At 46.6% G+C, this 25,332-nt stretch overlaps 1 protein-coding gene across 2 annotated transcripts in view; it reads right to left on the reverse strand.

Annotated features, from left to right (window-relative positions):
• FOXK2 (forkhead box K2) overlaps positions 1 to 25,332 on the reverse strand; it is a 72,717-nt gene that overhangs the window by 3,529 nt on the left and 43,856 nt on the right. For both annotated transcript variants that reach the window (XM_057535952.1, XM_057535951.1), the window contains exons 3-8: positions 23,734 to 23,881; positions 20,056 to 20,202; positions 14,757 to 14,950; positions 13,765 to 13,940; positions 12,323 to 12,619; positions 11,892 to 12,101 (exon numbers count right to left, since the gene is read on the reverse strand). In XM_057535952.1, coding sequence (XP_057391935.1) covers positions 11,892 to 12,101; positions 12,323 to 12,619; positions 13,765 to 13,940; positions 14,757 to 14,950; positions 20,056 to 20,202; positions 23,734 to 23,881 — 1,172 coding nt within the window. The remainder of the gene's footprint in view (positions 1 to 11,891; positions 12,102 to 12,322; positions 12,620 to 13,764; positions 13,941 to 14,756; positions 14,951 to 20,055; positions 20,203 to 23,733; positions 23,882 to 25,332) is intronic.

A 25,332-nucleotide genomic window follows, 5' to 3' on the forward strand; every position in this document is an offset into this window, starting at 1 on the left:
GGGGTGCAGCAAGCCAAGCCTGCATCTGAGCCACACACCTTCTCCCGAGCCTGTTGGAAGGGAGCTCTGCGAGCCCTGGGCCAGCTTCCCCACACCCCTCCACCCGAGCCCTTCTTCTCTCCAGTCTTCATCACAGAGGGGCCCTTCCTCCTCATGGGGCTCTCACTGGGCACAAGGGTCTCCACCACCTCTGATCTCACCTGCCTCGTGCTCTGCACAACCAGGCAAACTGGTCGTCCCACACCTGGAAGTGCTGCTTCCTCCAATGGGGAAAGCAGGCCTGGGCAGGGAGGAGCCTGGAGCTATTCCACTCGGAGGGGGGTGGGGGTGAGTGGGGGGTGGGATGTGTGCTGGAGGAGGCACAGTGACCTGGAGAAGCAGCATCCTGTCCAGGAAGGCCCCTGCCCTCCCACCCCATGCCCTCGTGCCCCGAGGGAGGTTTAGGACCATGGCAGCAGGTGGCCAGATGGAGAAAGATATGTGCACAAAGAGCCGGGAAGAGCGACCCTGTCTCCTGAGCAAGCCTGAGTCCCAGCAGTGACACGCGTGCTGTCCCGCCACACTGATGTTAGTAACTAGACGTTACGGCTGCTGCAACTCATGACAGTTTGCTCTGCATGCTGCATAAGAGCTGTAAGTATAAGGAGTTTACACCAAGCTTTATAACTTTAGGTATTTTAACATACCGCTTTAGCTGGCACAGTGATTACAGAATTTCCTCTCAGGAAATGGAACTTGAAGCTAAGTGAAGAGATGAGGGAGGGTCTACAAAATGAAAGAGACAGGAAGCCACGGGACACAGACGACTGAGGTCAAAGAAAGGGGAGCTCTGACACTGCCAGGATGCAAGTGTCCCCACTCTCACCTCCAGATTCAACACCATTCCAACTGAAAGTCCCAGTAGGCTTTTGTGTAGGAAAATTTCATGTGGCCATGCCTTTAGGGAACAAAGGGACCAGCAGCTGGACCCTGGTTAACATGGGGCCTCTGACCACCTCCAGTGTCATCTCTCAAGAACGACTACTGTGTCACTTTCATGAATAAGGGCATGTGTGGCGCTGGGGCAGCACTGCCACGGAGCCTGGGTTCTTCCAGCAGGACACACACTTCACTGCTGCAGTCCATGGCAGAGACCCAGAGCCCTGGCTAGTCTAGGAGATGCCCCACAAAATTCTGGCTTGAAAAAATGCTATTTCAGGAGGATGTAGTGGCTGTAGAATCAGAGCAGAATGGAGTTAACGCTAGATCAGTGCAAACGGTCAAAGCCTGAAAAATGATGTGACTGGAAGAAGGGGCTGGTGCGCTGGGGCAGGGCAGCAGCGAGCAGGGCCTGCTGTCCAGGAAGCAGGGATGTGGGTGGAGCCTGGGTCCCAGATTCCCAAGCAGGCATGGCGTGGTTCCTAGGCCAGGCTGAGCAGGGTTTTCCGCTAACTGTGAACTGCAAACCCTTAAGAAAGGTGACAGAAAGAAAAGGAAAGGACCAGGACAGTGAGGGAGACTGAGGAGTGGGCAGAGGAGAAATCTCAGCAGGAAGAGTGCAAAGGGGCACTCAGGCCACAGTGAGCAGGTGGGACGCCACCTAAGCATGGCATCGGCCCAAGACTCCATATCCGACCAAAATGATGAAGAGTCGTTGAAGAAGTAACACAGCCATAACCATGCTAGTGAACCACACATGTGCACCTGTGACTGAGGCCAGGGCCAAGAGCCCACCTCACAGCTGGACTCATCCTACCTCTCCACTTCCCATGAACACTGGGCATCAAAATGCCAGGCTTTCCTTTCCGTGCCCTCCTCATGCCCATGGTGGCAGTAACTGGAGCTCAACGCACGTGCCTGGGGAGACAGGCTTCCTTTCCCAAGGGTGAGAGGGCAGCTGTGACAATGTGCTGCACCGGGGCTCTCTCTCGAGGCCACGCAGGCGCCCAGAGAGCAGGGAGCGCACCATGTTCCCGTTGGGGGTACTCTGCCCTCAGTCATGTGGTGCCTCAGCAGGAGGGTGACTCAACTCCAGGGTCACCTTCCAAGGGGACGCCAGGCACCATCCTGACCCCTCTCGCCCCCCACCCATCTAATCAGCACTGTCTGCGCACATGGGCAGAGGCCAGCAGCTCCAACCTGGATGGTGGCACGGCCTCCCAGCTGATCCCCTGAAGCCTCCTTGTGGCTGTGAATGCCCCTGAAATACCCATCTTAGGCTTGGACACTCGTTGGTCCCCCAGCTTGCCCGCTTCCCACACCAGCAGCCCTTGGCCCTGCAGGTCTCCCTGCCAATGCGCTGTCCTACCCAGTTTCTTGGCTGTGTCCCGGGATGCACTCTCCACTCAGGCAGAGACTCAACTCCCGTCCAAGCATAACGCATGGACACATTTCCTGCTATAGCCCAGCACCACTGCTCCTAAGAGATGCCTGACATGGCTGTGAGTGAATCAGTGCCCAAAGCTGAGCCATACCAGGTGGGATACCAAGCTGGCAGGTGCTCAGTTGCTGTCCCGGGGAAACACGGGGTAGGGCTTGTCAACTGATCAACACATACCTTGTTTTATGTGGTTTTTGATTAAAGAGGACTTAATCTATACTGTTGATCCATTAACACTGAACTCATGCCTGTACTTTCTCCATAAGGCACGTCACAGCCTTCTGTGCCTAGAACACTCCAGGCCTTTTCAGAACCATGCTCAGAGTCCACTTTAAACAGCAAAACCGGGACTTCCCTGGTGGCGCAGTGGTTAAGAATCCACCTGCCAATGCAGGGGACACGGGTTCGAGCCCTGGTCCAGGAAGATCCCACATGCTGCGGAGCAACTAAGCCCCTGTGCCACAACTACTGAGCCTGTGCTCTAGAGCCCATAAGCCACAACTACTGAGCCCGCATGCTGCAACTACTGAAGCCCACACGCCTAGAGCCCAGGCTCCGCAACAAGAGAAGCCACCGCAATGAGAAGCCTGTGCACCACAGTGAAGAGTAGCCCCCACTCACCACTAGAGAAAGCCCACACGCAGCAACGAAGACCCAATGCAGCCATACATACATAGTTTTATAAAAAAAACAAAATAAACAGCAAAACCACCAACAAAAATTACAAAATGTGAAAAATGTGGCCCTAAGAAACAGTGAGTAGGACACGTGTTCACAGTGGGAGCTGAAATGAGGAGGAGGGACACTGCCGAGTTGTGCTCGGCCAGGAACCAGCATGCTGAACTCGAATACTTTGCTGCTCTGCACAAGCCTGCAAAGGACTGTGAAATCAATACAATGAGTACTGATCTGGGAGTTGTAAGTAAATTTCAGTGATCTGCAAGAAATCTGCAAATATGGAATCCACGGATACAGGCTCAAGTGTGTGGGACCACCTACCAGGAGTCCCACAGAGCAGCAGCCTCACATGGGGCGGGTGTTGCAGATGCAGAGGCAGAATGATGCCCCGGAGGAGGCGGCGCTGCCTCACTGCTAACCCAGCCGCGCCCCGCCAAGTCCAAGCAGCTCCTCCCCTTGCGCCAGCGGAAGACGGTGCTGGTATGGCGGGCACTCTGCCTGCTGCTACCACAACCTGCAAGTGGTTCCCGGAGGACGCTGGGGTAAGTCAACAGAGCACACCACCGGGCAGATGGAGAAAGCTCCCACAAAACCCTTTCACCTCCTCAACACCTAGCAGGGCCTGGACCCCAGGGCAGCACAGGCTGGAGGCTGGGGCCACTTTCTGTGAGAAGGAGTAATACCTGTGAGCACAGGGGAGACTATTTAGGACAACAGGTGAAACACTGGTCATATGAGGACACTGTCTGCAGGGTGAAGACACCTTTCCTCCCGAGACCACTGCCCCACAAGATGGAGGTCTAGGGTAGCAGAGTCTCCACAAGAATGGACTGAATAGGGCTTCCCTGGTGGCGCAGTGGTTGAGAATCTGCCTGCTAATGCAGGGGACACGGGTTCGAGCCCTGGTCTGGGAGGATCCCACATGCCACGGAGCAGCTGGGCCCGTGAGCCACAATTGCTGAGCCTGCGCGTCTGGAGCCTGTGCCCCGCGACGGGAGGGGCCGCGATAGAGAAAGGCCCGTGCACCGCGATGAAGAGCGGTCCCCGCACCGCGATGAAGAGTGGCCCCCGCTTGCCGCAACTGGAGAAAGCCCTCGCACGAACCGAAGACCCAACACAGCCAAAAATAAATAAATAAATAAATAAGAAAATCCTTAAAAAAAAAAAAAAAAAAAAAAAAAAAGAATGGACTGAATACCTGTGACCAGAACTGTGGTCCAGTGCGGAAGAGGCTGAAAAGTGGCCAGAGCATGTTGGGTTCAACCAATGGAATACACTGTTTTAATAGACTAAAGGAGAAAACCCACACGACTATCTTAACACAGAAAAAGTATGTGACAAAATTCAACACCCTTTCATGATAAAACTACTCAGCAAACCAGGAATAAAAGGAAAAGTCCTCAACATAGTAACATGTATGATAACCCACAGTTAATCAGCTTCAATGGTGAGAGACTGGATGCTTCCCCCAAGATCAGGAACAAGACAAGGATGCCCGCTTTGCCACTGCTAGTCAACACTGCATTCGAAGTCCTACCAGGGCAGCTGGGCACGAAAGGGGAATAAAAGGCATCCAAATGGGAAAGGAGGTAAAACTATCTCTACTGGCAGATGACATAATCTTTATATACAGAAAATCCTAACAAATCGACATAAGGAAACCCCCTAATCAAAAAGTAATACAATCAATTAGTATTAGTTTTTGAATTCAGCAAACTTGCAGGATACAAGATCAACATGCAAAACAATCAGTTGTATTTCTATACAGTAGCAATGAACAATTTCAAAAAAAAATTATGAAAACAATTCCATTTAGAAAAACATTCAAAAGAAATAAAATAGGAAGAATTTTAACCAAGACTTAAACACTGCAAGACTTACATACTGAAAACTATAAAACATTGTTGAAGAAATCAAAGAAGACCTAAATAAATGGAAAGACATTCCACGCTCAAGGATTAGAGAACTTAGTATCATTAAGATGGCAATACTACCCAAAGTAATCTACAGATTCAATGCAATCCCTATCAAAATCCCATTTTTTCCCCCAGAAATGGAAAACCTGATCTTAAAATTCACATGGAATTGTAAGGTATCCAGAATAGTCAGAACATTCTTGAAAAAGAATGGTAGACTCGCTCTTTACACTGTGACCGAAGATTGAGTTCTCCACTGGATATAATAGTAACTTGATAGTGCTATGTTTTCCGGATGGAGATACAAGCCACTCATACCCATGACTGGTGATGTGGGAAAGTAAAAATAAATGTAAATATCTTCCAACTTAAAAAAAAAAAAGAATGGTGGACTCACACTTCCAGATTTCAAAACTTCCTACACAGCTACAGTGGTCAAAACGGTGTGGTGTTGGCATAAGGGTAGACACGAAAATCAATGAAATAGAACTGAGAGAAATAAATGCATACATCTGAGGTCAACAGATTTTCAACAGTGGAGCCAAGACCATTCAACGGGGAAAGAACAGTCTCTTCAACAAGTGGTGCTGGGACAACTGGATCTCCACATGCAAAACAATGAAGCCGGGCCCTCGCATTATATACAAAAATTAACTCAAAATGCATCAAAGACCTAAACATAAGAGCTAAACTATAAAACTCTTAGTAGAAGAAAACACAGGGGTCTAAGTGTAAGTCTTCATGACCTCAGATCTGGCAATGTATTCTTACATATGACACCAAAAGCATAAGAAACAAAAGGGAAAATAAACTGGACTTCATCAAAATTAAAAACTTTTGTGCATTAAAGACACTATCAAGAAAGTGAAAAGACAAACCCACTGAATGGAAGAAAATACCTGCAAATCATATACAGGTATCCCCCCACACCCCCCTTTGCAAAAGTTCCCTTTATGCCACTTCACTTTTATGAAAGACCTACATTAGTACCCATTTTTGATAATGGGAAGAAATCTGAAGAGGATTTTCACTTTTATGGAGAAAGGCAAAAAGCAAAAAAAATAGGGCTTCCCTGGTGGCGCAGTGGTTGAGAATCTGCCTGCCAATGCAGGGGACATGGGTTCGAGCCCTGGTCTGGGAAGATCCCACATGCCACGGAGCAACTAGGCCCGTGAGCCACAACTACTGAGCCTGCGCGTCTGGAGCCTGTGCTCCGCAACAAGAGAGGCCGCAATAGTGAGAGGCCCGCGCATCACAATGAAGAGTGGCCCCTGCTTGCCGCAACTAGAGAAAGCCCTCACACAGAAACGAAGACCCAACACAGCCAAAAATAAATAAATAAATAAATAATTTTTTTAAAAAGTCAAGCAAAAATAGCGTTTACCATTTGTTTTGCAGTGAGCCATTAGAGAGGCAGCAGCACCCCAAGCAGTGAGTGCCATCACCAAGCTCCTCCCCAGGAACCATACTCCATCTCAGCATCAAGCCGCCAGAGCTCTGAACTGTGTCTCTGAGTGTCTGTGCTCTACCTTGACTCATTTTGTGCATCTGTTAGGTTTCACAGGAACCCTCTACTTTGGATAGCAGGGGAAACCTGTATCTGATCAGGACTTAGTATCCACAATATATAAAGAGCTCCTATAACTCAACAACAAACAACACAATTTAGAAAAAAAGTCTTAAGGATTTAGACATTTCTTCAAAGATGCTATACAAATAACCAACAAGCACATGAAAAGATGCTCAACACCATTAGTCATGGGGAAAATGCAAATCAAAACCACAATTAAGAGTAAGATGGCCGGGGCTTCCCCGATGGCGCAGTGGTTGAGAGTCTGCCTGCCAATGCAGGGGACACGGGTTCGAGCCCTGGTCTGGGAAGATCCCACGCCGCGGAGCAACTAAGCCCATGTGCCACAACTACTGAGCCTGCGCTTCTGGAGCCTGTGCTCCGCAACAAGAGAGGCCACGATAGTGAGAGACCCGCGCACTGCAATGAAGAGTGGCCCCCGCTTGCCGCAACTAGAGAAAGCCCTCGCACAGAAACGAAGACCTAACACAGCCATAAAGAAAGAAAGAAAGAAAGAAAGAAATTCTTAAAAAAAAAAAGAGTAAGATGGTCATGATCAAAAAAAAGGAGAAAGTACCAAGTGAGGATGTGGACAAATCAGAACCTTTGCACATCATTGAGGATGGAATGGAAAATTGTTGTGGCTGCTGAGGAAAACAGTTTGGTGGCTACTCAATAAATTAACAGAGAATTACCATACAACTCAGTAATTTCACTCCTAGGTATACACCAAAAAGAAATGAAAACAAGGACTCAAACCAATACTTGTATATGAATGTCATAGCAGCAATATTCCCAATAGCCAGAAGGTGGAAACAACCCAAATGCCCATCAACTGATGAATGAATAAACAAAATGGAAACATATTTAGCTAAGGAATGATGTACACATGCTACAACATGGATGAACCTCAAAACATTGTGCTAAGAGGCCAGCTAAGAAGAGCCACAATTCATACGATTCCATTCACAGGAAATATCCAGTACAGGTAAATCCACAGAGATGTAAAGTACATTAGTGGTTACCAGGGACTGAGGTAAGTGGGGAATGGGGAGTAACTGCTTAATGGGTGTGAGATTTCCTTTTGGGGTGATGAAAATGTTTTTCAACTAGTTAGAGGTGATGGCTTCAAAATACTGTGAATGTACTTAATGCCACTGAACCACATACTTTAAAATGGTAAACTTTATATTATGTATATTTTATTGAATACCACAATTAAAAAAATATACAGACGATTTGAACCCTAAGGAGACACTGGGTATAAAAGAATTATTGTTGGGACTTCCCTGGTGGCGCAGTGGTTAAGAATCCGCCTGCCAATGCAGGGGACATGGGTTCGAGCCCAGGTCCGGGAAGATCCCACATGTCACGGAGCAACTAAGCCCGTGCGCCACAACTACTGAACCTGCGCTCTAGAGCCCGTGAGCCACAACTGCTGAGCCTGCGTGCCACAACTACTGCAGCCCGTGTGCCTAGAGCCTGTGCTCTGCAACGAAGAGTAGCCCCCACTCCCGCAACTAGAGAAAAAGCCTGTGCACAGCAACGAAGACCCAACGCAGCCAAAAACTAACTAAAAGAATTATTGTTTATTTTTAAAACTATAACAGTGGTATTGTGCTTATATACTAAAAGAGAGTCCTTATCTTTAGAGACGCATGCCAAAACAGGGAATGACATGTCTGGATCTGGGTGGGAGCAGATGGGGAGGGTGGGGAATATGGAACAAGGCTGGCTGTGAATTAATTTTCAGAAAGTTTGTCATTTTCCATAATAAAAATTTAAAATACCAAAGCTTCTGATTTTCAAAATTCATTAGTACTAGGCACTGCTTCCCTTTCTTGAGAGTGACTTTCAAGGGCAAGGGAGGTCACAGCTGGGTCATACAGCATCCACATCACACCCAACATCAGTTTTCAAAAAAACCACCATCAGAGTCTCCACTTGCCCATGGAATCTTTCTAAAAGCTGATCTACCACCTCCTCCCTCCTCCCCTTTCTCAACAGCCTCTCTCTCACCCACTCAACTGGGCTGCTTTTGGGGATGCAAATGTCAAGATGGAGCATGAAACAAAGGAAGAGTGAAAACACTGGCACTGTGAACCTGACTTACTACTGACTAGACATCAAATCCTCTTCTAGACCAAGTGATTTCTAAGTAAAAGTTTGAGACTAAATTCAAGGAGAACCAATAAAATTTCCCACTAACGGATAATTCCCACTAAAAGATGACTAAAACTGGAAGGAGTTTTAGCATTTCTTCTACCCTTCCTTCTTCTGAGTGGGAACAAGGTTTCTCAGGGCTGACCCAGCACTTTGCCTACTGTTCCCAGCAGTGATCGTCAATATAATACAATAATTGTCTGGTTTTCTTTAAAGCCCAGATATATTGAGAAATGCATCTTTAATACCACCTATCTATCTACCTATCTAGCTAGCTAGCTAGCTGAGCCATGCGGCTTGCAGGATCTTAGTTCCCTGACCAGCGACTGAACCCGGGTCCGTGGTAGTGAAAGCGTGCAGAGTCCTAACCACTGGACCGCCAGGGAATTCCCAAATACAATTTTTAAAGAATTGTAAGTTTGGTTTTGATCAATTCTGTAGTTATAACAATTGATAAATGAATCCTTATAGTCATAGACAATTAAATCTCTAATATTTCTCCATTTTATTATTGCAAAGAAAATATGTACTCAGTAAATGACATTTAAGCATAAAGTATGTGGCACTAGCACAAAATCTGTGGGGGACATGGGATTGAGCCACGAGGATTGGCGAGCCTGCTTGTCTGTGTGCCGATATGCGGGTGAGAATGGGCATCAAATCAGAGCAGTATTTAGAGCCAGGAGCACGTTTAAAAGAATAATGTAAGTTTTATTTTAAAACATCAGTATTGGGAATTCCCTGGTGGTCCAGTGGTTAGGACTCCGCACTTTCACTGCTGAGGGCTCAGGTTCAATCCTGGTTGGGGAACTAAGATCCCGCAAGCTGTGCGGTGCAGCCAAAAATAAAAATAAAAAAAATATTTTAAAATAAAACATCAGTATTTTCAATAGTGGAAAATTTAATTCCTTGCTTATTAAATTTATAAAGAAAAATTTTAGACACCAATTTAAGTATGTGAAAAGGATACACAGTTTCTCAAACTCCTTAGACAGGTGGCCATAAAAGGGCCCTGACCTGCACAGCGGTTCTCAGAAGGTCTGGAACATGTGAGAAATGTACATTCTTGGGTCCCAGGCCAGACCTGCTCAGTTGCGGACTCTGGGAGGGAGCCCTTGAGTGATTCTAATGCACAGGGTATCTGGGAATCAACAGCCTACACCATGGCTTAAGACAGGGAAGAACGGCTCTGACCAGAAATAGACCGTCCACCTCTTGACACCACCTGCTCCCAGCCACACACCGGGCCACCAGGTTTCCCACATCTGGACCACCTGTGACAACCAAGTTATTCATGGAGAAAAGAAGAATGAGGCCTGAAAAACTCTTAGTTACTTAGGAGACACTGGGCTTGAGGAAGAAAGCATTTTAAATGGGCAACTGGTTGCAAACTTCTCAATTTATCCACAAGTGGCATGTTACCTATTACTTAAAAACAAAAAACTCGGGGCTTCCCTGGTGGCGCAGTGGTTGAGAATCTGCCTGCTAATGCAGGGGACACGGGTTCGAGCCCTGGTCTGGGAAGATCCCACATGCCACGGAGCAGCTGGGCCCGTGAGCCACAATTGCTGAGCCTGCGCGTCTGGAGCCTGTGCCCCGCGACGGGAGGGGCCGCGATAGAGAAAGGCCCGCGCACCGCGATGAAGAGCGGTCCCCGCACCGCGATGAAGAGTGGCCCCTGCTTGCCGCAACTGGAGAAAGCCCTCGCACGAACCGAAGACCCAACACAGCCAAAAATAAATAAATAAATAAATAAATAAATAAGAAAATCCTTAAAAAAAAAAACCAAAAAACTCTCAGTGGTTAGTCTTCCCTAGAAAAGGTCGCAGATATTGTTTGTCCATTAAATTTGGGGAGGAGCAAGGGGGAAGCAGAATCACATGAGGTGTCTGTCCCAGGTCTCTGTCCCTTAATAGCTCAGTAAGGAAGGATTCAGAGGTCAACACAATTAAGCCTTCTGTTCCCCACTCTCTTTCCAAGAAACTACCTCTGGGCACAGAGAGCTACTTTGAGCCAGTGGCTTCTGATTCTACTGCCTGGAGTCCTGTAGTTGAATCACAACAGCCCACATGTGTGGACAGCAAGCACTCCACATGCCTGGGTGAAGACCCACGGCAAAGACGTCTGAACACCAGTTCCAAGGACCCCAAACTCCTGAGCTGAATTAACAGCCAGCTGGACTCCTACCCTTCACACTGCTCCACAGGACTGGGTGGAAGAAGGTTCTCTGTCCTCTGGTTTAAAAGCCAAGCTCCCTTAGGCTCGTCCATGTCAGAACATCTGCGGGAGCTATGTGCACGGGGCTCCAGAGGGCTTTCAGAGCAAAGAGAACAGGAGACTAGCATTCTCCCCTTCCACCATCAGATACTCTCAAGCACACCCCTGCCCCAGGGGAGGGCACCACCATTGGACAGATCAGCTGGGACAGCCCCCAGGTTGCTTCTAGGCCACACCCAGATGTCTACAAAAGGTGGGAGTATTTTCATCTCTCTGGATAAGTAAGTCCCCTACATACAAACCTTCAAGTTGCAAACTTTCAAGGTGCAAATGTGCAGTCCATCAACGTCAGGTGTGGGTGAAACTGCAGCTTGCCCTCCATCTCCTATTGCTGATGATCCTTCAGCTCTACCATCTCCCACCTCCTCTCCCTCCTCCAGTCAGTAACGTTTCTTGCCTGTTCACTCCATGCCAACCCCTGTATGCCAGCTGTTGTACTGTACTTTTCAAGGTACTGTACTGTAAGATTAAAAATGTTTTATTTTTTGTGTTTGCTTGTTTTTTATGTATTATTTGTATGAAAAGTTATTATAAACCTATTAACAGTACAGTACTATACAGCCAATTGTGTTAGTTGGGTACCTAGGCTAACTTTGTTGGACTTACGAGCAAATTGGACTTATGAACGTGCTCTTGGAATGGAACTTTTTCATATGTAGGGGACTTACTATATTTAGAAATGCTTCTCTCTTCAGATGGCTCCTCCAATGGGAATCACATGGGAGCCAATTCCCACAGCCAATTCCCCGGTATCCTATAGCACTATTCAGTTTCCTATAGTTTAGAAATGCAAATATTTCTTCAGACAAAAAAATTAAAATTGTAACAGTCAGAATGAAAACCTTGAACACCATGCTTCATAAAAGGACAGCAGAGGACCTTTGCTCGAGTTGTTAGCACCCAGTAACCCACGGAGGACACTGCTTACCGTTATTCACCTGGCTGTGGACGGCGGCGGGGATTGGCACCACGTGAGTCCCGTTTTGTGTTACAGTTTTTATTGGAAGCTGGTGCTGACCTAGAGGTGCCTGCTGCACTATGGTGACCGTCTGGACAGGGGTGGTCTGTGACGTCTGAATGATCCGGCCAGCGGCACCTAGTGTGGCATGGCTAATCGCAGGAATAGGTTCTACTTTCACTAAATTCAAAGAAAAGGAAAAGAGAAAAAGTGACACCAACTAATATTACTGGGTAGCTTACAAAAATCTCACTAGTTTGAAGTACAACAAACCAGGCGGCGAGCAGCCCTGCTCCATCACAACGTTACGTAACATGTTAGCAAGGGAGTCAGGATGAACGAGGCTGGTGGGTTTCTAAGAGCTTGAAAAGCTGCCCGAAGTGACTGCTTCTGCTGCTCACCTTTTACTTCTCTGTGGTCTCCATTCTCTTGTGGCTCTGCCTTAGGGGGCGCCAGCACGGCCGCCTGAGTGACCACGGCCTGTCCTGCGACGGTGTACGTGTTTGCCGGGGCCAGTCCGGCCACGCTGGTGACAGACACCGCTGGGATCTGGTGGACGACGTGAACTGTCTGCATGACGGGCTGCTGGGAGGTCGAGGTGGTCACAGGGGCGGCGACAGTGTAGGTAACAGGCTTGATCGTCGGTGGCAGTGGTCGCTGCACGGCGATTAAGACGGGCTGACTAGACAGAGGTGAGCCTACCGAGGACGGGAGTGGGGGTGAGGCTCATACATCCCAAACCAACTAACTACGACCCCTCACTAGCAACATGCAGACTGATTTAAGAAAACAGGACATGGCCCCTTTCACCTGGTAATAATAAAGTCATTCATGATGAAAGAAATGACATATTTAATGGGGATATTTAATGTATATCTAACTGCTAAAAAGGCAATCTCTGCTTTGTTCAGATTTCTTTTCTTTTTTTTTTGGACGCACCATGCCGTATGCGGTACTCCCTGACCAGGGATCGAACCCGGGCCCCCTGCAGTGGAAGCACGGAGTCTTAACCACCGGACCGCCAGGGAAGTGCCTGTTCAGATTACTTACAACACCTCTTCCCACAGTTCTCTCATCATGAAAAAGAAAACCTCAACACAAGATATGGGAAGAAGCTGCCCAATGAAGCCTGAAGGAGGGGGCCATGTTCCCCAAGATCAAAGTCTCCATCTTATGATGGGTGCAGAGGAGCAGGAAGTGTGCAGACAGAGCTGGCAGCCAGCAGCTCTGCCAGTCTCTGTTCTTTCTGATTTGGGCATTTGGACTCCAGCAACAGGAATGGGGGCTGGCAGGGGGTATTGCCAGCATGGCCAGGAATTCCAATATACCAAAATGCACATTTTGCCAACCAACTAGGAACCATAACAATTACTTTGGACACATTTTCACACTACTTTTTTTTTTTTTTTTTAATTCCCCAGGGCACATATTTTTATTCTACATTGCGACTTTGTAAGTACACTGAGAAATGCTCACCTATTCATTAAATAGACATTTTTTTGCTGCTAATGTCTACTTCATCAAATTTATGTTATTTCTTTACAAGGGGAATCTTTTTCATAGATTTTTGAATGATAAAGCAACTAAGAAATGGGTTAATTCTAAAATTTTTCTGGCACCTACACAGAGTCATAAAAGAATGTTGACTGATTTTCTTTTTTTTTAACGCAGTGCAATTAATTTTTCAGAGCCTATAAAATAACATTCAGGTACTATGCAGAAAGTATCAGGCACAAGGTGCAAAGGATCCAAGGCCTCTTGCTATTTCTTCTCTGATGAGACTGGCTCACATGCTCATCTGACCCACCCCTCTCCCACCACACTTGCCCTCTGCACATCTCACCTGGTGCACTCTGGGCAAACCGTGCCTCCTGGATGACAGCGAGTTTGGGCTGTGAGGCACCAGGCTCGGGCTCCAGAGGGGCCGGTGAACCTTCCCTCGACAGGCTCTCAGGGGTCTGGGCACCACTGGAGTGAGCAGACAGCACTCCAGCATGATTGGGAGAGGCTGGGGCACTTCTGTATGACCAAAAAGAAGACAGTGGATTTTTACAGGTAAAGCACTCATAAAGCTGCCTTGTTTTAATAGGCGTATTTTGCAAAAACAAAGGTGTCATTTGTCTTCTGCCAACCAACTACAGTTCCATAAGTCTTACTTTAGGTGTGATGCCTGTGACCTGAGACGGACACTCAGCGAGGCTGGCATGGCTGTGACAGAGCTACTGTATGCAGGGTGCCGCTGCTCCACACCCAGAACAGGCCGCACAGCATGGGGCGGGACTGGTTGCTTCCCTAGGCAGCTCCCATCCACAGCCAGGCAGCAGGAGCCAGCAGCGTGCGAGCCAGCTGGGGCTCAAGACTTAACGTTACAGCATTTCTTTTTTTGTTTAAAAACAGAAATCTAATGGAGCTAAAAATATGGATTTTAAAATCAGGCAATTAATACTGTATAAACCAATCTTGAGTTTAAGCAGCTAAGATGTAGCTTTAAAGAGCTTTTCACATCCAAGAAAAAGGAAAAAACATTATTCATCAACATGGCATCCTGATATTGCCGACTCATCATATTGACAATATGCATTCAATGAAGCAACAATGTTACATAGGAATGAAATTCAAGTAAAACTTTATAATCTGAATTGTTTCAGACCACTAGAAACAAAAATACATGGGTGGCATCCAACACTTTTTTTTTTTTTCCCAAATCCCCAACCCAACATTTAATCATAATGCATTTGGTAATTCCTTCATTTTCAAAAGGAAAATTTACCAATACATCAAAGGTAAATTTACTGACCATTAAATGAGGTCTTTTTGTTTGTCTTTTTTCCTTACCTAGAGGAGAGCGGTCCCAGAGGGGTTCTAAAGCAAGGCACGCCCCTAGGCCGTCTTTTCCTAAAAGCCTGCTCTATTAATTTGCTTTCAGAGGCAGGATCTATCCTCCAGAATGAGCCTTTGCCTGGTTCTTCCTGGGAACGTGGTACTTTGATGAAATAACGATTCAGAGAGAGATTGTGGCGAATTGAATTCTATGAAACATAAAAAAATACGTAGAATTCATATATTTCTTTGCTGAGAAATAAAAATGTGCCCCAGTTTTAGTGCCCTGCAAAGGTCCTGCAGCTCTGTGCTTGAAGGAACCGGCCCTCCCCAAACTGAAGGAGGAACTGCGGGGTGTGGCTACTCAGAGGCTGCGACGTGGCTTCTACAGAGGAAAAGACACAAGGACACAGGGCACTGTGAACAGCATGGCAGGATGGGCACCAGGAGGCAAGGAAGGGAACTGGGAATGGGGAAGGGGTGAGAAATCTACACCACACAGAAAGAGGCTATTTCCAACGGGAAAAACGTCAACTTCCACCTTTTTACCAGGTAGGAAATCAAGGGCTATCACTGTGACCTCTCCCTGTTTGGAGAAGGACAGCGCTGAGATCCACTATTCCTTTAAAATACTTTTTTGAGCGCAAAATTAGCTTATAGAAACTGTCACAACCTTTAAAATGAATTAATCCAGCATAAGGTATATGGCAAACCAGCAAAGGAGAAAAAATGAGCCAAAGTTTGAGAAATATTATTGACACCATCTTCCCATAAAAGAACTTCTATATACTTTGATTCTCAAAATAATATTGTGAGGCACACTGAGAAAGTTTTTCTCAATTCCTAAGTCCATTCTTCTTTCTATTACAAAAAGCTCAGCTCACAGTTTACACGTGATTTGAGGACAGCTCCCTGATGCACCGAAATCTGAGACCTACGAAAGGTCAGGAAAAGCTGGATGGAAGTCCTGCATTCAGATCCTTTCAGCATTTACATTAATGCTTAAATTTAAAATTAATAAACTATTAAAGTTTCAACCCAAACTAAAATTCTGGCTATCCAAAAATCATTTCTAAGTTCTCCAACTAACTTTCTAATAGAACTGCTAGTCACGACCTGAAATTCTGAATTCCCAGAGGTGGCTCAGAAATCAAAACATGTCAAATACTACTTTACAACCAATCTAAGGGACTATTCAAGAACCAGACCAGTCACAGGCCACGACGAACCACCAATGCCTGTGGATGTCAGTCACCTCATTGGCAACATGAAGGGACAGGCTAAGCTATGTCTGTGATTTGTGAGATTGTTTATAAGCAGATGTAGTATATTAGATTTAGGATATATGCATAACCACAGATACTTACTATGACGTTTTATCATAGGGTTTGGCTGATAACCAACCAACGCCTACCAATCCCTCCAGAAAATCGAATCTGTTATTGGTGCCCCCATCAAGACAGAGAAGGCAATCCTTCTCCATCTGCATTCAGACCTTTCGAGTGTGGAGTAGAAGGCAGATTCTAAGAAAAAAGACTGAGAAAAGCCAGCCCAGATGATGACACTGGAGGACACTCTCACTGTGAACTGTGGGTGAGGGTCCAGAGTTCCTGACTGCGCCGTGGGAGGCCGGCACCCAGATGGGAGCTCAGAAGTGACCACTAAGCCACAGTGCTAGGTGACACGTGACAAGGGAGGTGCCGAGCCTCAAGTGAAGGCTGGAACTGCACTGACTGGGGTGAAGTAGGTTCACATGCATGTTGTTAGGAGGAGAAAGGGAGGTTAGCACAGTGGGAATCTGAAGGCAGGAAGTGCTACTTCAGGGGACTGGGCACTAGGATTTCTACCCACTGACAAAGGTCAGGACCAGGATCAGCAATACAGCTGTTCCGTTAACCCTCACACCACGGACAAACTGTACAGTTAAGTCCTTAGGTCAGGGAGTTGCTATTTTCTGTTCTGAAAATATAACAGAACCCAGTCTGCACCATCAAAAGAGGGTCTAACTTCCTCTGCGCTCCGACAACAATCTCACAGACAAATGACCCCAATTACTGGTCACCTGTGATTCTCCAGCTAACAAGACTCTAGAAAACATGAAGAGGTAATAAGAGATATTTAATGTATACACAGATAGAATAAATAATTGTATTTCTAAGGTAATTTAAGGCCTTTGTAATTTGATCAAACCAAGCTACATACATTTAAACCACACTGATTCAATTCCAGTGATTCAGAAATTATTTTAAAGTATTCAGGGAGAAGGCAGGTTATTATTTAAAACTAAATACGAAGAAAAGGATCTTCAATACTGTGCACATTCTCTTTCCCCCAAATTCTCCCCAGTAGGGGCTGCTTCCCAGAGCCCAGCTGACAAAGGGGAAAGGCACAGAGCTCATCACTCGTGCCTGCTCTGTGCCGTCCTCCCTGAGCGCCTCCAGCCTTCCTGCCCGTGACCTACACTTCTCATGGGCAGTTTGTGTCTGTTAGTCCTACTCAGCACTGAGCATTTGCCCATGTGTACTCAGCATAGTAAGGACTTGTAAAGAAATTTAAGGGAAGGACCTTCCAGAGGAGAGTCCAGTGTGCAGGGAGTGGGTGAGCACAAGTCACTCCCTCTACTTTCAGAAACCAGCTCTGGTCCTTTCAGAGGCCAAGAGCTCCAGAATTCTCAAACTTTTCAGTCACAACAAATACCTCAATTCTGAGCGGGGTAAAATTATAAGTCATAACAAAGTGAAACATTTTGGCATAAGTATGCAACCAAAAGAGATATGCCATCTTTCCAGCTAGTGTTACTCAGACCATCTTGCTTTATCCTCAAGTTTGCTCCGGATTAATCAATAAGCTTTTGGCATGGGTAGACTGCATAATACCAAAAGTAAGTCTGAAAGGAGACATGGATTTCCATTAAGTGCTCAGAATTGGCGTGGTGGGAAGTGTCCGCAGGCGTCATCTTAGAACTGAGGCAGAGCAAGGGGCTCAAGCACCGGGACCTGAGCTCCGAGAAGCATGGCACTGCCATCTCCCCTGCCCCACTGGGGAGGGCAGGATGCAGTCTGCAAATCCACACTTGAAAAATGGGCTGTTTTGGTTGACAGTTGGTTTTTTTTTTTTTTCTCAAAAGAAAAAGGATATGGGTCTTTTATGAAACAAGGTTGCAAAATAGAAGGCTTTTTGTTTTCATCCAGGAGAGAGGGAATGGGAATGAGCCTTCCTTGTAGAGTCTGTAAGTGCAGTCCCTCAGGATGGGCAGCTCAGAGAGTCCCATGGCAGAAAACAACACATGCGGGCATGCTGGGGAGAGCAAGGACTGCTGAGGACAGGAATTTGAGTGCATATCCATGAATTAAAGGAGGGCTGGAGCAAGAAAGCCCTTTCTCGCTAAAATAGCTGGAGCAGGAGGTGTGAAATGTCCCAGGAACAGCCTTACACAGGCAAGAGGTGCAGTCACCCTTACGAACCTTTATCTGGACAGAAAAGAAGATGTTTCAATAAAAACAAGCGTTAATGACAGTTCAGTAGAGAGGGTGTTTATAACTCTCAGTTCTAAGTGGGCTGTGAAGTCACTTCAGGAGCCAGCAGCTATCAGTGTACTCAGGGGTCACCTCCACAGGCCTCGCCTCTCCGTGATCACGGCCCCTCCTGACTGACTCACTCCCCAGGACCCCGAGGCCAGGAGGAGGTCGCCCTTCAGCCTTCAGTCTTCTTTAGCAAGAAAACCCTGTGATACACGGAATCAGTTCTCCCGTAAATGGATGCTACAAAGCACAGGGAAATATGACCAGAAGGGAAACACACCACTGAAAGTCTGGCCAGGCTTTTCAGAAACACTCACTCCCATTACAACCCAGCTCACTGGCATTTCAAATCATCAGAATTCTACACACAGCTCCTGGACAGGACACTCTGTGACAGACCTCACCTGCCTGTGCCCAGGGAGCTGTGTGACATGGACATGGATATAGACTGTCGTCTGCTTCTGCTTCTTTTGTTTTTCATTTTCTTTGAAGCACAACCTCACTGTTACAGATTAAAATACGGTAAGTACTGCTGGGACCTAATTGTACATCATCTTAAGAGAACTGCCAGGTAGCTGGATACAGAAGTGTTCTCCCGAGCCACTGTTTCCCTCACGGCCAACTAAGAAATGCCACCTTGCTGTGAACAGGAAGGCGGGCAGGGCACAGATGCTCCAGGCCAGGAGGATAGGCTAGGTCTCATTTCGTACCTTTAGTCTTTACATGACTAAAGACCCCTTACAGAGGAAAGAGTCAGGATTTGGCTGGAACACTATTTTTATTACAACACGTTTATACATCTGCAGATAGAAGAAAAAAGTTTTTACCCTCCGTAAACAGAATGGCTTACCCCCTACCCCGCCCACATCACTTGATTATGGTTATGGTTCAACAGATGTATTTTTCAAAGGATCATTTACTCATTAAGCCTCAAAGGAATTCTGTAGCCATTCCTGGTTACTTAATAAATTCAAAATATGTAAATGTATGTTTCTTCTCTCTTTTGTGATACTTTTACTATTCCATACTTCAAACTTACCCTTTCCCATACTGTCTGAATTAGTGAGGTCCTGCTAAACACCTAGTAAACGGCCACACAACACAGACACGCAGAACAAGGAAAAACATACACAATGTAGAGGTTTAAAAATTAAACTAAATTAAAAAGCTAAAAAATGGAAATACTATGCACCAATTTCAAAGTGTCCTCTGAGGAGGCCTGGATTCACAGACAGCCTAGGAATAGGCTGGAAGTACAGGTGGACAATTGAAACAGGGCAGCGCTGTGTTCATCTGTTTTGTATACTGGCCAACTGGAGGAGGTATCTTTTGAAGAAAGGGTTCCTCAGTAAAACAGTTTGAAAACCATCTCTGTGCAAACTTCAAAAAGCTACGTATGTCAGCAGACGTATAGCTAAGGAAGACAGAAGAATGCCAAAGTAAATGGATGGACAAGATTTTTAACTCTCCCTCACTTTAGACACATGAACTGCACTGGTCCAAGAGAAACATCTCAAACGATCCACACCTTTCCCATCCATGGAGACCATAACAGTAAGAAACAGTGCTGAGATTTCTTCTAGAACCACTATTCCTCCCACTCTGCGCTAAGGAGGTCAGAGAGAGTGTGGCAACAGCAGGCCTCTTCCTTTCTCGGCACAAGAGACCCTCACTCATCTCATTCTACCTGTGCCCCAGCTACATACATAGCAGCTCAATTCTCTTCTCATTTGCCAACCAGCATCTACAAGACATGTAACAGAAACATTTAATAACAACTGAAATGGATTTACCTGCCAGCCCTTGTCCGCAGTCCTGTAGTAGGGATAGTTTTTCGTGATGTGCGTATAAATTCCATTTAGGGTGAGTTGTTTATCAGGAGCCATCGTAATTGCTTGTACGATTAATTGTGCATAGGAATAAGGTGGCTTTGAATCATCCTGTGTTTAAGTTAAAAAAAAAAAAAGTATTGAAGTTATCAAAATTTTTACTAAATTTACTAAAATTCAGGATTCTTGACATTTTTGAGCATTCCTATGATAATGCTTAGTTTTCCTTCCTATAATAGTAATCTAATGTGATGGGGGGAACTCCCTGGTAGTCCAGTGGTTAAGACACTGTGCTCTCACTGCTGAGGGCCCAGGTTTGATCCATGGTCAGGGAACTAAAATCCCACAAGCCGCGTGGCAGGGGGAAGAAAAAAAGTAATATAATATGATGGGAAAGCATTTGGAAAATTTGGAGGAAGCAAATGGATGCATGTACAGCAGCATATAAAAGAACATTAAAACCACAAAAGGAAAAAGTCCAAATGGTAAAAACGAAAAGAATAAGAAAATGAGAAAAGCTGCCTCACCTCAGCAGGGTCCATAGCATGCATACTAAACCATGCCAGAGGCCCATCACGTGGCTCTAGCAGTCAAGTGAAGAGCTGGGCCAGGACAGTGGTGGCGAAGGGTGGAGCGAGCCACCCTCTCTCAGGCCCCTGTGGGGGTCCTCATACACACAAGGAGATGGGGCAGGAATGCTGAACACCCCAGCGCCAGAGTAAGGACCACTCAGAAACAAGTGTCCATCAAGAGGCTCCTCCTGTAAGAAAACCCCACACAGAGGAAAGCACCAGGAGCCAGACGCAGGGTTCCCACACCGGGGTCCAAGGCACTTGGGCAGGCATTGTTCAGGTGTGCAGGGCTGCCATGCACACCACAGGATGTTGGCATTCCTGGTCCCAGCGCACTCAAAGCCACCAGTGGCTCTTTGCCATTGTGACAACTCAGAACCCCATACACGTGCACAAGCCCACGGGGGAGAGGGTGCACCTCTGGCTGTGAACTGGGAAATACACATATCAACAGAGAAACCACAGAACCTAACATTGAATGTAAACAGTAAGCTGCACAAGAATACATTCAAAATGATATTCCTTATATGAGGTTTAGAAATGAACAATTTAGATATTGTTTAGAGATAAATACAAATAGGCAGACAAGCAGAGGACTGTAGGATGGGTGAGGAAGGAAAGTGAAGTGCCAAAGAACGGAATGCAGCTTCACCTGTACAGGCTAACTTTAGTCCTGACAGCTGGCCGTAGGCATGTGCTCTGCACTGGAAGACTGAACCACCTGTTATCCCAGCACCCCACTTTTATTTACTTTTTTTATTTTTTAAAATATTTATTTATTTGGCTGCACCAGGGTGTGGCCCGCGGGATCTTCATTGTGACCTGCAGGATCTTTAGCTGCGTCATGTAGGATCTTTTTTTAGTTGCGGCATGTGCGATCTTTTTTAAGTTCATGTGGGATCTAGTTCCCTGACCAGGGATCAAACCCGGGCCCCCTGAATTGGGAGTCTTAGCCACTGGATCACCAGGGAAGTCCGTTAGCACCCCATCCATCCATTCATTCATTCATTCATTCATTCATTTATGGTTGCATTGGGTCTTTGTTGCTGCGCACGGGTCCTCTCTAGTTGCGGCGAGCAGGGGTTACTCTTCGTTGCAGTGTGCGGGCTTCTCATTGCAGTGGCTTCCCTTTGTTGTGGAGCACGGGCTCTAGGTGCGCGGGCTTCAGTAGTTCTGGCACTCGGGTTCAGCAGTTGTGGTTCTCGGGCTCTAGAGGGCAGGTTCAGTAGTTGTGGCACACGGGCTTAGTTGCTCCGCGGCATGTGGGATCTTCCCGGACCAGGGCTCGAACCCATGTCCCCTGCACTGGCAGGCTGATTCTTAACCACTGCACCACCAGGGAAGTCCCCAGCACCCCACTTTTAAATAGCTGATATTTCCTGAGCACTTGGGCCAGGCTCTGCCCTGTCTGTCCCCTGAGTGAGCTCACGCTGAGTTACAGGAAAGGGACGGTGGAGTGGCTGAGCTGGAGTCCACACCAGGTGAGAGTACAAAGCCTTCCTCACTGTGCCTATGCTGCTGTGTTTGTTATCTTTCTTCTATACATTTCAATTTTTTAAAAAAGCTTTTTTATACTGAAAAACATAACACAGACAGAAAAGCCCATAATACACCCATATCAGGTAAAAACAAATTTTTGTAAGGTGAACAACAGTACAACCAACACTAGGTCAAGAGAGAACACAGCCCACGTCTCAGAAGCTTCCTCGTGCCCCCTCTGCCTCCCAGAGAGGCCACCACTATTCCTGACATTTTATACTAATCATAACCTTACTGTGACTTAAGTTTTACCATCTAAGAATGCATCTTGAAACAATTTAGTTTTGCCTGGTTTTAAACAGGCAAATGGACTATGGACAAAAATGGAATCCAACAGAGGGTGCCCCTCTGTGTCTGCCCCTGCCCAGCACCCTGTGCAAGAGGCTCCTGGCTGCTGTGGAGAGACAGTGCGCAGCCACGGCTAAACCATTTCCATGGCTATGACGTGTCCTATGACACGAATATACCACATTTTATAAATACATAAAGTAACACTATGCCTGGTTTTATTTTATTTTTTCACGTAGCATTATATCAAGAGCACTTCCATATCAGTAACTATGCCACATAATATCCCCTTACTTAATCATTCTTCCCTCAGTTAGGGGCATTTAGGTTGCTTTCAATTTTCTGTTTTATATGAACTTTTGTTTTGAGATTTTTGTCCATTTCCCTTAAATGAAGTCCTAGAAGGGGTGTTACCGGGTCAAAGAATAGAAATAGGCAGGGTCCTACTGTGGGCCATCAATAATTACCATCCAGGGACTTCCCTGGTGGTCCAGAGGTTAAGAATCCACCTTTCAATGCAGGGCATGTGGGTTTGATCCCTGGTCAGGGAACTAAGATCCCACATGCCGCAGAGCAACTAAGCCTGTGTGCTGCAACTACTGAGCCAAAGCGCCACAACTACCACGCCCGCGCATGCCGCAACTATTGAGCCCGCACGCTCTGGAGCCTGTGCTCCACAACTAGAGAGAAGCCCACGCACCACAACGAAGAGCCTGCGTGCCACAATGAAAGATCCTGTGTGCCGCAACGAAGATCCCACATGCCACAATTAAGACCCGATGCGGCCAAATAAATTAAATAAATAAATAAAATTAAAAAAAAAAAATTACCATCCAAAAGGGGAACTGATGTGTCCTCTCTAAAGTGTGTTTGTGTGCATATGTGTTCACATGTACATTCAGACATGTGTGTGTGCAACCTTCAGCATCTGGGACAGGAGGACTAAATCCCAAGAGTGGTCTCCTAGGACACCAGGCAGTGACCTTGTGAGGACCAAGGGTTCAAGCTCTCAGCACCTGGGCCCACAGCTGCCACCAAGGAGGGCCCAGTGCTGAATGACCAAAAGAACGCATCTCTAGTGCCCAGCACTGAGAACATGCTCAGCAATGACCCACCATCCGCGTAGACGTGCACTTCTCAAAAGGCCCTGGGGGGGGTGTTCCTTGACATGCAGGCAATGCAGCGAGGACAGCTGGCTCCCCAACAGGCCCTGGGTTCTGTTTCGAGGCTATAAAACATTTACCTTTGGGCTGTCTCCACCTGAAGCTTCCTTCTCATTTTCTGGCTGTGAGTTGTCGGCCATTAAATTGAGGTCAGATGGTATCACACGGCCCATTTTGTACCCTGAAGACCCTGCTCCCCGGGGGCTGGATGGACAGGAGTTCGCAGCACTGTGGACGAGAAAAGGTTGTTCCTATCAGTCTATGGTAAAACGTACATCACACTCTGTTTCAATAACTGACTCTTATTTCAAGGAAAACAAATTTTAAAAGTAAGAGAACTTCAGCATTTTCCATGGAAAAATGGACTCATTAACTCTGTGAAATTTAAGATCACCCTAAGAAATCAGGTATTTGCTTCCACATGTGTCATCTTAGGAACTTACCAAGGACACAGAACCATGCACGATGGCTCCAGGACTCGGCCTGGTAGAGGAACACAGACCACTGCTCTGCTCGCCCCCTCCCACCAGGGAGCTGAGGACAGGCTGTGACAAAGGACATGGCTTCCAGCTACACTGGAAAGGTCAGGGGGAGTCTGAAGAGAGGGGGACAGCAGCGAGGCTGAAGACAGGACACACAAAGAGGGGAGGAGGCCGTGGATACAGACACGCAGGCTGTGACGGGCTCACAGGGAACACCCAGAAATCAGAAACAGGAACCTTTTTTCAAACATGCACTTTCTTTTTTCACAAGGTAGGGCTTGGCCATGATGCTGAGAATGTTCTGATTCTTGATGTCTGCTGACTAAGAGCCACATTCATTTGTGGTAATTCACCAAGTTATGTATTTAACTTATTCTCCCTTTTCTGTACAGTATTATACTTTACAAAAGAGAACAAGCTACTGAAATGGAAGGATGCCAAGATAAGACTGTTTTAAAAATCCAGTAAGTTATAGAACAGTATGTATGGTTAGATCTCATTTATGTTTTGGATAAAAAAAAGTCAAGTATTGCAAATGTATAGAAAATTTCTGGAAAAAATACCTAAGAAACAGTAGTTACCTCCAAAAAACTGAACTGGAAAGGAGGGGCCCAGGAGGTGGAACAACACACTATTACCTGGCACCCTCTGAAGCACTACTGGACTCTCTACCATGAACATGCACCGTCAGTATATGCACTCACCCACGAAACAAGTGTTTACTGCATGCCAGGAACAACTCTTAAAGCACTGGGGAGAGAGGAACAAGACAGATGGCAGGACCACACTCTTGGAACTCCTGCTTTATGATTTTAAAACTAGCTAACATAAATGAAGGGTCAATGTGGTGAGTGGCCCCACTGGCTGGGTGGTGGTGGGCTCCACCACCGTGAGCTGTCTCAACAGCAGGGGTGCTCTGCTGCTCGGTGCTGGTGGTGGGGTATGGAGAGGGGATGAGCAAGGAAAACAGGATCAAGATGGGGTAGGGGGTGAGGAGAGATGGCATCACCTCCTGACCCAAACCCTAAAGTTTCCAACCACCTCCAGTTCCCTGAGCGCCCACGGAACTTCTGTCTCCACATGGCCGGGCAGTTTGCCAGTGACCTGACCCTAAGGCTGCTGCTTCCACTGTGGGCCGCTGTCCCACGTGTGTAAACACGGGCTTTCTCCTCTTCCTCTGTGAATTCTGTGCACTTT

The sequence above is a fragment of the Balaenoptera acutorostrata genome, chromosome 20 (genome assembly GCF_949987535.1).
Source record: "Balaenoptera acutorostrata chromosome 20, mBalAcu1.1, whole genome shotgun sequence".
Lineage (NCBI taxonomy): Eukaryota > Metazoa > Chordata > Mammalia > Artiodactyla > Balaenopteridae > Balaenoptera > Balaenoptera acutorostrata.